The sequence below is a fragment of the Aythya ferina genome, assembly GCF_964211825.1.
Source record: "Aythya ferina genome assembly, chromosome: 2".
NCBI lineage: Eukaryota > Metazoa > Chordata > Aves > Anseriformes > Anatidae > Aythya > Aythya ferina.
The window spans coordinates 47,523,112-47,540,715 of NC_140297.1; the positions used below are offsets into that span (position 1 = coordinate 47,523,112).

At 37.9% G+C, this 17,604-nt stretch overlaps 1 protein-coding gene across 3 annotated transcripts in view; it reads left to right on the plus strand.

The window, feature by feature from the left end:
• COL15A1 (collagen type XV alpha 1 chain) overlaps positions 1-17,604 on the plus strand; it is a 302,706-nt gene that overhangs the window by 52,733 nt on the left and 232,369 nt on the right. For 2 of the 3 annotated variants that reach the window (XR_014689437.1, XM_084508908.1), the window contains exons 13-17: positions 5,238-5,273; positions 9,015-9,077; positions 9,961-9,996; positions 10,088-10,171; positions 16,857-16,922. Coding sequence is in view for 2 of the 3 variants with exons in the window: in XM_084508908.1 (XP_084365034.1) it covers positions 5,238-5,273; positions 9,015-9,077; positions 9,961-9,996; positions 10,088-10,171; positions 16,857-16,922 (285 nt within the window). In the remaining variant the exon portion in view is untranslated. The remainder of the gene's footprint in view (positions 1-5,237; positions 5,274-9,014; positions 9,078-9,960; positions 9,997-10,087; positions 10,172-16,856; positions 16,923-17,604) is intronic. The other variant, XM_084508909.1, reaches the window with a different exon arrangement.

Sequence of the window (17,604 nt, forward strand, 5' to 3'; positions counted from 1 at the left end):
TCAAAATATAGCTTTGAAGGAACAAGTCTTGTTGCCCAAGTCTGGAGAAAGTACTGCTGAGAAAGACCTTGGGATAAGGTAGATGCCAGACTGCATATTCAGCAACAGTGCACTGTCACTGCAAATAAGGGAAACCTTGTGCTGCAATGCACCAAGAAGAGCATGGCTAACACTTATAAAGATGTTATTATGTTATTATTAATCTCTTGTACTCAGGGTTAGTGAAGTTGCAATTGCAGTGGAGTAAGAGGTGTGGGGCTTTTTTTTCTTTTTTTTCCTTTTTTTTTCTTCTTTTTCTTCTTTTTTTTTTCTTTTTTTTTTTCTTTTTTTTTCTTTTTCTTTTTCTTTTTTAGTTTGTTTTGTTGTTGTTGTTGTTTTTCACCCCACATCAAGAAGGATGTGGAGAAGACAGACGCAGTCCAGCAGAGACCTGCAGGGTCAGAGGCTTCGAGCATGTGACTGGTGAGGAAAAGATGAAGGAGCTCAAACTGGTTATTCTGGTATAAAGAAGACAAAGCTGTGATCTAAGAGCTGCCTACAATTCTTTGAAGGGCAGTTGTAAAGCTGATGAAGCCAAATGGTTCCTCATAGCACCAGAGGGTGCATCAAGTGACAGTGGCCTAAAAACTGCATCTTAAGAGGTTCAGGCTAAACCTTAGGAGAAACTGATTCACTGAGAGATTGGTACAGAATTGTGGCAAGTTGCCCAGAGAGGATGCAGAAGCTCTCCATTGTTGGAGATTTTCAAGACCAGGATGGACAAAGTCATCATGGACCTGATGTATAGGTGGTGATATTTCCAGTTCAAGGGGGACACTGGATTAGATGGCCTCCGGAGGTCCTGTACTTTTTCTGTGATTCCATGAATCTTCAGAAATGAACTGGAGCCAGTAACAAGTAGCCAGCTCTTTAATGTGCTGGTTTTTTAATTCTGAATCACTGAAATTGTAGGTGTCTCAGTTACAATTACAATCTTAGAGACCTTTCTCATTCTAATATCTTTTCCTAGCTACTAAAAAAGTGTCCAGAAAACTATATTTACAATAATAGAATTCTTTAGCCAAAACAAGTTAGTGTCCAAAATGAGATGTCCAAATCTGGTTCTGAAATTGCCCATTCTGACTTCCCTAACTGATAGACTTATTCTTGGTTTTGATTTTGTAACAGACATGGTTTCCAAGTCACTCTGCTATAAATACTGAAAAACATCTTATTGCAGCTGAACAAAATTCTGGAATTTCCCTTTAATCAGGAACAGGTTTTTATATACTTGTTGGTACTGCATAAAAGCATTATGAGTCACATCCAGTGATAACTCCAGAGGTTCCAGACTGTGTTTGAGAGAAAACAAAGTATCTGCTTCTAAGAGAGCTGTAACTCAAAGCAGCTGCTAAGAAGTAAATTACAATTATCCCCACTATATAGCTATCCAATGATTTTTTTATTCATCCTTTATCATAGAAACATGGAACTATAGAATGGCTTGGGTTGGCAGGGACCTTAAAGATCATCCAGTTCCAACCCCCCTGTGATGGGCAGGGATGCCTCCCACTAGATCAGGTTGCCCAGGACCTCATCCAACCTGGTCTTGAACACTTCCAGAGATGGGACATCCACAGCTTATCTGGGCAACCTGTTCCAAAGCCTCACCACCCTCTAAGTGAAGAATTTTCTCCTAACCTCTAACCTAAATCTCCCCCCTTTTAGTTTAAAGCCATTCCCCTTGTCCTGTCATTATCTGACTGAGCAAAAAGTTGTTCTCCATACTTTTTATGAGCTCCCTCTAAGCAGTGAAAGCTGCAATGAGGTGTCCCTGGAGCTTTCTCTTCTCCAGGCTGAACATCCCTAGCTCTCTCAGCCTTTCTTCACAGGAGAGGTGCTCCAGCCCTCTGATCATCTTTGCAGCCCTCCTCTGGATCCACTCTAACAGTTCCACGTCTTTCTTGTGCTGGGATCCCCAGACCTGGATGTAGCACTCCATGTGGGGCCTCACACATTTTTAAGAATGTAGTGGTTATGTTTTGTCTAACAGACAAAATATTTTTTGTTGTTGTTGTTGTTAAAAGTTTTTGTAATAAAAATGTGTATTAATAGAATTATTTCTTATCCATGTCAGAATGGTGCATAAATGCCAATGGGGCACTTAGACTCCAAGACACCTGCTGTAACATGGTACTTTTGTTTAATTTCTTAGGAAGTTTGGCAGTTCTTCTTTGTTGCTCAAAATAAAATTTCGTCTGTTAGAGTAGCTAAAATTTCCAGGGTTTCTATTCTTTTTCTACCACAGATCAGTGTAAATTTTTGTTGGAGGTTTATTTGACAGTGTCTTCTCTTCATATTCCAGATGGAGATGACTCAATCATTTGTTGGATTTCTTTTTTCCGTTCTACCCCCTCAAATGATCCATATTGGGACAGTTAATTTTGCCTTTAAAGGATCATAATTGACCTTTACAACTGACAAGTAGAATTTGCATTCCAAAAACTATGTTTCAAGCTATTTTTAGCCTGGCAATACATTACCATATTGCCTGTACTCTGTTAATACAATGTAATCTTATACAAGGAGGTAAATTTAAAAAAAAAAAAAAAAAAAAAAAAAAAAGTAAACAATTGAAAGTAATCCCTTGCAACAAATGTACTTCAAGAATTTAATTCTTGTTACTGCATACTAGTACTTTTTTTTTTTTTTTGAAAGTATTAGAAATAAAGTCATTCTAAGAAAAAAAATACCTTTAGCTCTTTGCATAATATAAATCAAGGCACTATTTACTAGAACAATGAATATAAAACAGTGCTTGTATCTTACTACTCTGTTGATATTTCTGATCTCGGATCCTCTTTTTGTAACAGCTGCAATTATGATTTTTTTTTCTTCTGAGAAAATTTGTTATGAAATGTTGCCTGGATTTGCCTGTAAATGCAGTGAGATTTAATAGGGTTCTGCAGAAAGACGTGGACAGCATTTGGACCAAAAGTACTGTATGAACAAGAACATATCAAAGCTAGCCTATTTTGCTTTGGAGTATATTTTTGATTTCTATATTCCCAGTATTTGCCTTTAAAAAAACAACTTTATGGTTAACATTTATATATGGGGTAAGTACTAGATTAATTGTGTTTCCTTTTACACTGGGTAACACACAATGTGTATTAATAGAATTTATTTTATTTCTTATTTCTTTCTTTTCTATAAATTATTTCTTATCCATATCAGAATGGTGCATATGGGGCACTTAGACCCCAAGACACCTGCTGTAACATGGTACTTTTGTTTAATTTTTTAGGAAGTTTGGCAGTTCCTCTTTGTTGCTCATTGATACTTCATTCTGGTTTCCAGGAGGTTGCATGTGTTTTGTTATAAGAGGAAGCTGTAGGAAGACCTTCTGGTGTCATTTGTGATAAGTGATAAGAAAGTGATGAGAAAAGATTCTGAAAATGTTGGGGGAAAAGAGAGTTGTTCTTTGCCTTCTTTTTTTCTTTGAGCTCAGCTGTGACAGAATTTTTCCACCTTGATGCTACTGTTGGTTAAGTAAGCCATGTAGAAAAAACAGAGAAATGTGAAAAAAAGATAAAAGGGCATATTCCCAAAATGAAGCCTTAGCCAGGAAGAGTTTGCTTCTAATCCTGTATGAAGATTTAGTACCGCTCAATTTAATAGTACAGCATGGCAACACCTTTTCAGCACCTTCAATCTGTTGTATGAAGTTAAAGATGTTCCATGTCTTCATTGCCCTGGGAAATGACAGGAACACTGAAAGAGCATGAAATGTAAAATAATAGGTTGTGGACTCCACCCTCTCTTCCTTAAATTTATACACAGCACAGGTCACTGGTTACTCAGAAAGGACATTGTCAGCAACAGCTGCATGCATCTCTTTCATAGAACAATGCCAATCTAAGATCTGTCCAGTCTGCTATATGTAGAGTCTAGTGTAGTGCTCAGTTTACACAGCTGCAAAAAGTCCCTCCACTGGGTAACAAGTCCTCCTGTTAATGTTGGAAGACAGCATTACTTATGAGTATGGGGATAGCATGATGATGCATTTATGAACATGACTAGGACTGAAAAGATAGTCATAAATTTTGACCAAGAGAGTTCACTACCACCTACACTAAGTTTATGGTTGTTTAAACTTGAGTCATTCATCCCCAAGATCATGGAGACACAGAAAGGAACAGATTATGTGTTGCTTAATTTCTTACAAAATCAGATACACTACAGAAAATCAGTATAAAGTGGCTGTAATACACTATAATTCTCACGGGGATGAAATTTACACCCACTTTTCATGGTTATAAAAGACTTCACTAGGCAACAGTGGCAAAATACAACAGCTACCCACTTCCAAAAAACAAAGGCTCACACGGTATATTCAAGATAAAGTTGTGTTTCATATCTCCTTCATCCTTCAAACACCCAACAGTGAAGGCCTGTTGTGACCAAAGTTTAATGCCTTTCCTAACAAATAAAGACCAAACTCTGCTTTTACAGTTATTATTAAGAAAAACTACTTTCCTTTAAAAAGAATCTACAGTCTTCATTAACTTAAGAATATAAACACTCCTGAAAGACTGTAAGCATAAACATAACATTCCAGGCAATGGCAATAGCTTCTTGATGCTTTATTCCTTTTCATATTATCCATCTCAATTAAAATGAACTACATTGCATATTCTTTGTCTAGTGAAATCAAGAAATCATGTCTACTCATAGCCAGAGTGCTGCAGAGTAAGACCTGAAGGTGTAACAGGACAGTACTCATTACATTACTTGTGTTATGACACAGTGTCTGGGTAGATGGGGAGAGCAGTAGTACGGAGGAGGCTAATTTAACTGTATTGAAGCAAGAATGTGGGTCATTTGTGGATGCACAAGATCACTGTGGCACTGGTATATCTGGGGAATGTTACTATATTCACTTTCCAGACACCGAAAGGAAGGTTCAGGCATGCAGCTTGGTGCATGCACAGCAGAAGTAATGTGTGCTAAACAGAAGCACTTATGATGTAGGTTGCAACTGGAAGGTTAAACCCCCAGAACTAGTTCACAAATGTATATTGAGCATCACTTTACCAAAAATGTGCTCTGTTTTTATTGATCTTTTTACTCCATCCAGTCTTTTTTTTTTTTTTTTTTTTTTTTTCTCCCTAAGGAAAGTAACATACATGTTTAAAATCCTTGTAATCACCATTCACTTTGATCTTTGAGCTCTACTTACTGTGTCTCTGTTTCAGGGAGAAAGAGGAAATATTGGTCCACCAGGTTCAAAGGTGAGAAATTCATATAGCTTGATCTAAAACCTCACTCATTTCCTCCTCTTAGTTTCCTTTATATGGGAATAATAAGGGGGCAATGAACATTTCTTGCTGCTCTGTCAATTTATTAAAGCTCAGGAAGGTTTCTCTGGAAAAACAGAACCTTTCTCTGTTGAGTTGTGAATGTCAGGAGCCAGGTAACCTGTTGCTTAAGACTTCTGTTTAAAATATGGTTAAAATTATATTTAAAATCCAGTTATTTAAGTGTGTGATGTCATGGTGTATTGTGAAGCCACTTTGTTTTTTGGCAGAACAGAAATGAAAATAAGCAAAGTTTATGTGAAAACTGAGTTCCACCTCTTGACCCATTCTTAACAGGGTTCATAGCTAGCACACCATACCAAAGCACTCCACCACTACACTACGTATCTGTAGTACAACAGTAGATTCATTTGTGTTGTGCAGAGGTCTCAGGACCCATCCACAACCCTAATCCAGTGTTCCACACAGAGGCCACTATTGTTCCCTATTTCTGTGCTAGAGCTTGCCATTTTCCTGCAGCCAGGTTACTCCTAATCCAAATGGACCATTCAGAAGGTACAGGAATGTAGAAATATTAGCTGGAAGAACCCCAGAGGTCATCTAATCCAATATCACACTTAATGTGGGATTATCACCAACACCAGATCATATCAGCAATGAATTTGTTTGGGTGAGTCTTAAATAACTCCAAGGAGAATGAAAAAAGTCTTTGGGTATCCTGTCCTGGTGCTTCATTATCCATCTAGGAAAGACGGTTTTCCTAATATGCAGCCTGTGCCTCCAAGCTGGAATTTGTCCTAGCTGTCTAACTCACCCCATGCACCAGTGTGCAAGCTAGACCTGCTCCACTGGATCAATTCAAGTTCTAGCCATGCAACATGGCATCAAAAGCAGCCAGTTTACACTGTTTTCCACCATGTTAGTGCAGAAGTTAATGGTGCAAGAGTCCATATTTCCTGTCCAATCTTCCCCCTCACCATCCCTGTCTTTTCTGCTTTGGACCCTCCTTGGAGCCCACCCCAAAGTTTCTGCTCATGTCCCCGCTGCTTTCTGCATGACTGACTATGGCTGACTTGGGTGCCTTTTGCAGATGTATCACAGCAGATGGCAGCACTGGGACACGTAGAAATGAAATGAAATGAAATGAAATGAAATGAAATGAAATGAAATGAAATAAAATAAAATAAAATAAAATAAAATAAAATAAAATAAAATAAAATAAAATAAAATAAAATAATAAAATTATTTTGCATTTGGCACAGCTCTAAAATCAATAGTTGCTGTATGAAACAAGATAAAAACCTTTATGAATCTACCCTTCTATTTGCTGAGTATTTGCAGAAGTATTGCCACAGTCTTCTAACAGCATTTGCTTATTTATTTTTTAAAAAACAACAATGTAGTAAGACTCTGTTTGACATAAATTCCATCTGCTCTGCATATTTTAAGCATTGCCATGGCAGAGAGATTTGTTAGTGAAGTAACTAAAGCTGATACACTAATGCATAGGACTGTTGTTTTAAAATCTTTTTTATCTGCTTGAGGCTATAAATTATTTCCTTAATTATTATTCATACAGGTGTTTTGTCTTATGGTGCTTGTTCTAGTAATTAGTATTGATGCTATGACAGATACATTTCAAACACATGCATATATTGTAAGTGGACTGGTTACAAAGTTATTTAAGAATAGTCAACCTCTCCAATCCTCAGGTTAAAAACAAAAGAAAACAAAAGAAAACGAGGAATGTATTTTAGTTCTCTTATATTTGAGCAAAGAGCAGCTCTACAATCTTAAAATATGGAGGGAGTTGGAAATGAGGATGTCTCTGAATAACTTATTTAATTAAAGCATCATACCTATCCTGTATTATTCTTCCAAACTAAAAATCATTAGTAAAATCAAATGATGAAATTATTCAGGATTTGTAATAATAGGAAGTTGATCTACACGTACCAGCATGCCTGAAAGGATGGCATATTAAATCTTTTATGATGGTAGTTCTATAATAAGGGACAAGTAGAGAGAGGATTTTGAGCCCTATAAATTGTTAATTTGAACTTCTTCTATCACACCAAAAATACAACACAGAAGGCTATTTGACTTTAGATGCTTTATGGATCTATTGTTCTTTTAGAGACCCCAGCAGAATATTACATAATTCTTGGTGGTTTTACTGGATCATATCTATGCATCCTAGTATCCTGCCTTCAGAAATAGTCAAAAGTAGATACAGTTTGAGCAGATGCTTAGATGCTGTTTGAGTTTAGAAAAGGGCAAGTAGTACACTGAAATTCTCTTCTGCAAGAACTTGATACCTTCCCTGGAACTTACACAAACTTTTATGATATATGATATCTTGTGTCAAGGGGCTCTGTCAACTTAGCTACACATTGCACGAACCTCTTCCAGCTTTTTTCATTTGATGCTCACTATTTCTTCTATTAGAAGAGTGAATCCTTAATTCCTCTCTCCTTTTAGAATATAACACAATATTCTTCATCCATCTCCTCATTTGTCTCTTTTCCAACTAGATGGCCCTAGCTTACACCATAACATCTCATATAGACGTCATTCTGTACCTTTCATTATTCCCATTGCTCTTTCTGAAGTTTTTCTATTTCCACTAGAACCCTTTTAAGATGAAAGAACTGAAATGATCCACAGTATTCAAGTTATGGGCATACAATAAGCATATGCAGTGGAATAGTAATGCTCTGTGTTCTTCTTTTTTTTTTTTTTTTTCTTTCCCTGTGCCTTTTATAATAATCTTTATTATTCAGCTTACCTTTTTGACAGCTACCAAGCTTTTACATGGAATTGTCTATGTCTTTTAGATTGTCATGGTACTATCTACTGTAAAAGCCCAGAAGTAGTTTTTCTGAAGCAAAACAAAATGTAAGAACAAAACAACCTTTTCCAAAAAAAAAAAAAAAAAATCAAATGAAAAGAAAACACAAACCACTACTGAAACAGCACAGGACTAACCTAGCACTTGGGTGAATCATTAGGCTATTCTGTGTAATTTCTTTTGCTTTTTCATGTGACAGAGAAAAACAGATGCAGATAAAAAGATAGTTCACTGTTTAGTTGTTCCTTTAAGAATTCACAGTCTTCTTTTATCAATTTTTTCTAGGCAAAGTTCATTATCATTACTATGGAATAATTTCTTTTTTTTTCCCCATAGAATATAGAGTAACTGATCAGATTCATAGCAGTAAAGTTCAGTCCTCCACTAAACTAGAGCAGGAGATACCAAACTTTTTTCCCCACATCCCAATCCTTCCCCCTCTCTCCCTCCCTCCCATCTACATTCAATATCTCTGCTGCCGCTTCATCCAGTTTGAGAGTCACTTAATTGAAAGGGTGGGAATAACCCACAATAAAGCTTGAGGGAAAGCAGCAGAATTCACCCTTTTGCTAAGCAGAGTTGCAAAAAATGATGATGAATAATTGAAACTGCATTTTAAAAAAAAAAAAAAAAAAAAACTTATCTGGAGAGGAGGAAACAGCAGGAGCAGTGCAGAGGACTGATGACTACTGAGAGCTACTGATCCTGACTCCATGGAACCCCCCAACCTACTATCTAGTCCACTCAGATAGTATGTCCCTTTGGGAGCAGTATGTTTGTATGAGATCTTGTAGTTTTTTTCTTGTAGTCTTTGTATTCAATCATGTAGTTTATCTTGAATAACAATATATTTTCTGTGGTAGGGACTGCCAGGTACAAAAGGAAAACCAGGCTTTCCTGGCATTGCTGGACATCCTGGAAATATGGTGAGTAGGGATATCATATCCTGTGATCACCTAACACACACTGGCTCCTAAACTTGTGCCTTGAGGTTCAGCAGGAGCCCTCTACAGGACTTGGTAGCAGTATATGGAGAGCTGGGTCTGGGTTTGTCCTACCTAACCTGAAGCATACAGTTTAGACACCACACACCACTCAAAAGTGATACAGGCCTCTCCAGGGGCCAGTTCTCATTCTTCAATTCTCCTTTTGTTTTTAATTATTCAGAATTTATCTCTGCTTTTAATTAGATGGAAACCAAAATAAAAATAAAAATAAATAAATAAAAAAATTAGATGGCTTTAATGTATTTCTCCTGCTTAAGAGCCCCAGGGACTTCAAAAATTCTTCAGCTGGGAAGTCCTACAGCTCATTCCCTGCCACTTTCCTTTCACTCATGCCAAACGAGCTGTCTACATGTCTAGTGAATCATACTGAAGGGCTGATCAAGCTTAGAAATAACTTATCTGAAAAATGACTGTTTAGCTCACCTGTATTTCCCTGCCCAGTTCACTGGGCAATCCAGGACACAACTGAGGCAGTCAGTGCTGAAAAAGGAAAAAGCAGCCAGGCATGGCTGATTTCACTACACTGAAAGAAAGGCTTCTGTAATTAATCCCCAGCTAATGAAATGGTGTGTGCTCATTTGTTTCTTGTTTGTGAAGTGTCAAATGTGCTGACAAATAATTTTAAACATCATGCCCTCAGTGGATCTGAGTGGAAATTAGCTTGTCCCATCTGTGGTTTGAGAGGCTGGTGATCATTCTGTACCTGTGTTTTACTCTTGTGCATTTTCTGAGGATAGAGAATTCTCATTTTCACCATTTTCCTTTTAAAATAATTTCTGCTTGTTTTTATTATCATGTGCAGGGGCCAAAAGGGGAGAAGGGTGACCCAGGACCTCAGGTGAGATCGGGTGGATTTCATTCTTTCTGAGAAATCTGTGAATTGTAGTGCTTAGTAAATGGGTTTTCCACATGTAATGCTTTTAAAATAGGGTGAACGAGGACAGGATGGGAACAGTATTGTGGGTCCACCTGGACCACCAGGACCACCAGGACCAATCATAGCAATACCTGAGGTAAGTGCGTTTGTCAAGCTTCAAGGTCTTTGTAACTCCATTTAACATGAAGAGGGCACAAGCAGTTACCTACCTGTCAATTCTAGTGTTGATGTTCAGGTTTTAAGTCTGCTCCTCAAAACAAACAAAAAATCTCAGTATGGGAGGACAGCATAGATAAGGAATATAAAAATATTATTGAAGCCAACATAGCAAACTAATGACTAGTTTTCTGGAGGTTGCATGACTCCCTGTGTGTTGTGGTAGGCAGAGTCCACCACGTCTATCTAATATGTAGATAGGCCTGAAGAAACCATCCTCTGAATTCTCCACAATCTGTGTATGAATTGCGTTCATCATGTGTTACAGAAGTGTGTAGAGCCTGGTAGAAGCTGTATTGCATCAGGTATATTACAAATCTGTACAGAAACACATTTCCTTCTCTAAATAGATTGGAGTTTAAGAAGTAACTCCCATACAAAGTAGGGTGCATACACTTTGTGTACTTTACATACATTTGTAGCAAACAGGCTTTACATACATTTGTAGCAAACAGGTATTCTGTGGAGGTACAGCAAGAGCTATTTTTGAGACATCCTCGTATGCTTCAAAATCTACTTGCTGTTAATCAGATGATTTCTCTGAGGACTTGATAAGCTGGATTTGAAACGGTTGATTAAACTTGTGTGTATGTGTAAGTATATGTGGGTATATATGACAATGAGTTCTACTTACCGCACAGTTTGTAAGGATCTTTGCTTAATATATATTTGCTGAGATAGAAGATTAAATTATCCAAATTCTGTTGACAGAGTTTTTCAGAAAAACATCAGACCTCATATGTAATTAACTTCAGAAATGAAAAGAACTACTGCAAGCAGACCTAACAATTGCAGTTAGAATTACAGAACTAAAATAAATACCAATACCATCTGTTGCAATGTGGATATTGTTTTGACCTTGGTAGAGTAGCAGACATCAGTTAAGTGATCTAAGTGATCCATAGCACATCCCGGGAAATCATTGCCCAGGTCAGGATGTATTAGTTCCCTCACTCAACTATTGTTTAACCAAAGACAATAATACTTCATTGGCTATAGAAATCAAATGGACTGAACCATCAGAGTAGGAAGGAAGTCTTTTTTTTAATGTCTTAGTGGCTACAACTAAAGCAGTTTTATACCGCTTGACAATAGCTAAATAAATTAAAGAGTTGATGAAGTCTCAGTATTGCTGTAATATTAAGATCTGATCAGGATGGTTGTGACTCTTGGCCAACCTTCACCATTAGTTGTCAAACAGTAAAGTAGGCATTGGCTTCGTCCTCATTTGATCTTGTTTTCCTCCTCATTTGATGTTCTCCATGTGAACTGAGGGGATTTGATTCCTTCAGGAGCCAATTCTAACACTGTGAAAAGATATGATAAAATAAAACTGACCAAGTGGGACCAAGCTATTTCCAGGCTTCTGTATTCCCTTTTGACATCTGTGGGTCTCAGAAACTTGCAATCTTCTCTCCCTCCTCTATTCACTCCTTTAATCAGTTAGGAAGTCTGCTCTGAACTATTCTGTATATATACTAAAAAACAAAACAAAACAAAAAAACTCAGTTTGCTGCTAATTTGGTATTCAAAAATACTAATTTTTTATCATAGAACCACAGAACAGTTGCCACCCACTAGATCAGGTTGCCCAGGACCTCATCCAACCTGGTCTTGAACACTTCCAGACTTCCAGAGATGGGGCATCCACAGCTTATCTGGGCAACCTGTGCCAGTGCCTCACCACCCTCTGAGTGAAGAATTTTCTCCTAACCTATAACCTAAATCTCCCCCCTTTTAGTTTAAAGCAATTCCCCTTGTCCTGTCATTATCTGACTGAGCAAAAAATTGCTCTCCGTATTTTTTATGAGCCCCCTTTAAGTGGTGAAAAGCTGCAGTGAGGGCTCCCTGGAGCCTTTATCTTCCTCAGGCTGAAAATCCTCAGCTCTCTCAGCCTTTCTTTACAGGAGAGGTGCTCCAGCCCTGTGAGCATCTTTGTGGCCCTCCTCTGGACCCGCTCTAACAGATTCACATCCTTCTTGTGCTGGGGGCCCCAGACCTGGGCACAGTACTCCAAGTGGGAGGGCAGAGCAGATGGGGACAATCACATGCCTCAGTCTGTTGGCCACCCCTCTGTTGATGCAGCCCAGGATGCAGTTGGCCTTCTGGGCTGCAAGTGCACACTGCTGGCTCATGTCAAGCTTTTTGTCCACCAGAACCTGCCAGTCTTCTCCACAAGGCTGCTCTCAGTGAGTTCTTCATCCAGTCTGTACTGACACCTGGGATTGCCCTGACCCAGGTGCACTACCTTGCGCTTAGATTTGTTGAACTTCAATAGGTTCACATTGGAACACTTCTCCAGGTCCCTTTGGATGGCAGCTCTTCCTTCTGTTGTATTAACTGCACCACTCAGCTTGGTGTCATCTGCAAACCTGCTGAGGCTGCACTTGATCCCACTATGTTGTGGATAAAGATATTAAAATTTAAAATATATTAAACAGTTTAAAAGATATTAAACAGTTGATTTAAAGTTATTAAACAGTACAAGTCCCAGGACAGACCCCTGAGGGACACCACTCATCACCATCCTCCACCTGGGCATACAGCCATTGACCACTACTCCCTGGGTGCAACCCTCAAACCAATTCCTTATCCACTGAATAGTCCAGTCCACTTATCAAGTCCATCTCTCTCCAATTTGGAGACCAGGATGTCATGTTGGATGATGTCAAAGGCCTTTAGAAGTCCAGATAGATGTCAAAGATGTCAAAAGATGTCAAAGATGTCAAAGGCCTTTTAGAAGTCCAGATAGATGACATTGGTCAGTCTTCTCTTGTCAACTAATGCAGTCACTCAATAATAGAAGGCCACCAGATTGGCCAAGCACGATTTGCCCTTGGTGAAGCCATGCTGGTTGTCTCAGATCACCCTTTTGTCTCATATGTGCCTTAACATTGCCTCCAGGAGGATCTGTTCCATGATCTTCCCAGGTACAGAGGTGAGGCTCGCCAATCTGTAGTTCCCTGGGTCCTTCTTTCTACCCTTTTTTAAAATGGGAGTGATGTTCCCTTTTTTCCAGTAACCAGAGACTTCATCTGACTGCCAGGACTTTACAAATGTGATGGAGAAAGGCTTAGCTACTACGTCAGCCAATATACAGCTAATACTACACATACATACAGTATATATAAAAATATATATAAAGTAATGTATAAAATACTAAAAATTCTTATCCTGTATTGGTTATTTTGCTCTTTTGGAGAGTAATCTGTGATATTCTGTGCATTTTCTTGCATCATAACTGGTAAATGATAACTAGTAAAACATTAATTTTTGCTAGGATTTAATCACTCTGAACTATCTTAGTTGGAACTAAGATACTAACTAACTCAGTTGGAATCTATAATGAAATAACGTTGAATTGAGAAATTTAATTGGATTTAAATATAAAATGATTAAGCAATTAATTATGTTTTGCTGCCATTCTTCATACATAGTTTAGGTACACAAACTGAATGAAAGCTCTGTTCCTGGAGAAAGGTTCATGTCTGGGGGGAGTAAAGCAAATGTCAGAAGATTTTGTGTTACCCCTTTTTTCTGTAATTGTATTAACAGCTTATTCACTCCATTTGTCATGCGAAAAACTATTGTTTCTTCCTCTTTATAACAGTGAACAAAAACTGAAAAACAACACTGTCCTTACTTTTTAGACAACACTTTCTAAATTCATTTGATGTGTTAAAAATTTATGTTGCTAAATTGTGGCTATTAAAGCTGCTTGCAAATCTGAAAAGAAAGTTAAATAACTATGTGCCTGGTGCAGTCTTTTTCTCTAATCATCATTTTTGCACCCTGTATTTTTGTATCTTTAGCACTTTGTAGACTTCACTTATTTCCAACCATACTTTCCATTTGCAGCTAAACTCTATTTCTAAAACATACAAAATGCCTGCTCCCAAGCTCAGCAAGGCCTTTGGAATTCTTTCCACTGACTTCACTATGGTTTGGATTGAGAATGAATACTCAGTAATTCAAAACAAAACAAAACAAAACAAAAAAATAAACTCTGTAATTCTGTACTGAAAAGATGGAGTAAACCCAGGGCTCCTGGACTTCTGCCACCAGCTGTAGACAAAGCAGAACAATTTCAGCAGCAGAACTCTTATTACTGTCATTAAAGTATAGACCCTGTCCTGCTCCCTCTCTGGGCGAAGTAGGACAAGGAATGCAGTGCAACCAACAGCATCTTGCTACCCCTGGAGCAACCAGAAGAGAGCTTATGCAGGTCAGGAGAAGGACTGCTTCCTGTAGGATTTAAAACAGTCTTTTTACTTGCTTCAGTGACAACTTTCCAGAGTTTTCTGTAGAACCTGAGGACAGGGAGAAGGGAGCAGCACCCAGTAGAAGTAACAGGCTTTAGCTACATGAATCATGATTCCAACAGGACCTCAAAATACAGAAAGCTTGCGTTGCCATGCTCAGATGGATATGATAGGATAGGATATGATAGAATATGACATATGATAAGACCAAGTAGGTCTGTCCTCTCTTGTGCCCTTCCTCACATCCTAGATTAGAAAAAATAGTATTCAGAGACTCACATGACAATTGGAAGGGACCTCTGATGACCATGTGGTCAAACCATCTATTCAAACCAGGAATTTAACACAAGATTTTTTCAAACTAATTTCAAAGTTAGATCCTGTATACTATATTCATAACAAATTATGAAAAGGACTGTAATCTGGTAGTTATCATCCGGACATAGTTACGTGAAGAAAAGGTATTCAGATTTCACAATGCCTTGTTGAAAATATGCTTATTCATGAGCTAAGTAAATCCTGCTCTTTGAAGGCATGTCCTGCCCTGGCCTTGTGAAATTCAGAAGATTTTCATTACATTGAATAGGAATACACGGCTGCACACAGAGCATGATCTTGAAATGGATGGTGTGTCTTGCTGCTAAACCAGTGTACTAGTTCAAGACTCTAAGAGTATTTGGTACATATTTCTGAATTCAAAACAAGGTTAGAAGTCATACTGTTGGACTGTTGGAGTGAAAGAAATGAAAAAAAATCTCTTTCATCTACGGCATTTATGTGGAGCAAGCAGTTTCATACTGCCCTTACTTAATGTATGACCACATGATATAGTATTGGGAACATTTATTTAAACCAGAAAGTTGGCTGTCTTGAAAACAGAATGAAAGCCTTATCAAAACATCAGGATAAGAAGGTGACTGAGAGCAGCCAAGTTGGATTTACTAAGGACAAGTCATTTCTGACCAGCATGATCTGACCAGCCTGTGGCCAAGGGATGGACACCATGCCCTGACTTTTTTGATGCAGTCTCCCATAGCCTTATGATTACCAAACTGGTAACCTATGAATTGGATAAGAGGATGACTAAAAATAGGTGGAAAATTGGCTCAGCTCAATTGATGAACTCAGAGAGATGTGACTACATTCACAAGACTGCATCAGGAATATCAAGTACAACTGTGGGCTTCCTAGTACAAGAAAGATATTGACATAGTGAAGCAAGACCCATGAAGAGACACCAAGATGGTCAGGAGACCAGAGGACATGGTACACAAGAAGTGGAAACAACTGAGTTTGTTCAGCCTGGAGAAAAGAATGCTAAGGAGAAAATTCGTTGCTCTCTACAACTACCTAATTAGAGAATACAGAGATGGAGCTACATGCTTCTTAGAGGTACATAGAGTTATCATGAGACTTTAATCAACACAAGTTGGAAAATGGGAAATTCTGATTAGATATAAGCAAAGACTTTTTACCCTGAGGATGCTCAAATACTGAATCTGGTTGCTCAGGGTATCTGTGGCATTTATGTCCTTGTAGTTGTTCAAGCCTCAACTGGACTTGACCTAATTTGACCAGCTTTGAGCAGGAGGTTGGAACAAATTACTTCCAAAGGTCCAGGTCGACCTTCATTATTCTGATTCTACAATCAATGTCTGCAGGTGTCTGAGCTAATGCAGACCTCACTAATTCCAGGATAGGAAGAAGTATAACAACATTGTTATCATTCTGCTCTGTTCAGGTTTCTGGAGACTCAGAGTGCATTAGCTTAGGTGTTGCTCCACATGCATGTGACTACACTGTTTTGGGGATCCAAGCTAATTTCATTGATTGCTCTATATTGCACCAAGTAGACACAGCAGCATGATCAGATCTAATTTAGGAGTCACTATATTGTATGATGCAGACATATCCAGAATAAAAACCTCAAATCTACAAGATAGATTGTGGCCAGATAAATTCACCATCTCAGAATGCCAGTGACTTATTGGGGTATAATACTTTTATTTTGATCTTTATTGTGGAGAAATGACCTCAGACTACAATATATGCTGTAAAAGTTTTCAAATTAAAAATATATGGTGGTCAGGTAGTAAAAGCTTTTAAAGCATTCTGAAGTCCTTACATAAGGAATGAAATGAAAGTGCTCTATTTTGTTATTCCAGGTGTATAACAAAAGTTAAAAATAGCTTATACATATCTTTGGCCTTACTTGTAGTTTTCTGCCCATGTTTATAATGGGATACACAGTTTAAACTGTGTGCAAATTTCTAAAAAACGTATGAGTACTCCAGATAACCAGTGTGATATTTGAAATAACCTGTTCCTTAACCACTTTTTTAGCTACTACTCAATGATACAGATGGAATTTTTAATTTTTCTTCAATTGAAGAACTGGTCGGGCCTCCTGTGAGTATATGTTGCTTTACTGAATCCTCAGAATTGCTCTATCTTTAATGTCTCCTTTTAAGTATCATCTAGAGCTGAGTTTCCTGTGCTTCAGAAATGTGTTTATAACTCCTGCAACAAGCTGTGTGGGAGTACTTCAGGGCAGAAATGAATTCTGTGTGGATGAATTAGTTCTTATATGTTTGTCTGAAAGAAATGAATTGAAGGGGTTGGTTTAGTTCTAAATCTGAACAATATGCTCAGAATGACAGAAATGTGGAACTGATGCAAAAATAGGGATGTACATAGCATTTCCTCCACCTTTTTGTATTCTTGTTTTTCAAGTCATGAAATGTTGGGGTAATGTATTTCCCTCAGTTCTGCTTGTGATTGCAACTAAGAATAGTAGGCTCACATGTTTGAATTTTATCTCACAGAAATTATAGCTGTGGATGGTAAATTGTAAATCTCACAAAAGAACAACAGATAGGAAATTTCAATTTCTGTTTTATAGCAGTCTAGCTGCAAAAATGTTTGGTCAAATATTTAAAGTGCTGGATGCTTCTTTGTAAGGATTCCAAATTTCTAGGACTAACTCCACAGAAAAGCCTACGTTCTCCAGCCTGTAGAGTCTATTCAAAGTTAGGCAGAACTTGCCTGAAAATCTACAATATATTGCACTTCACAATGTTTAAATCCCACA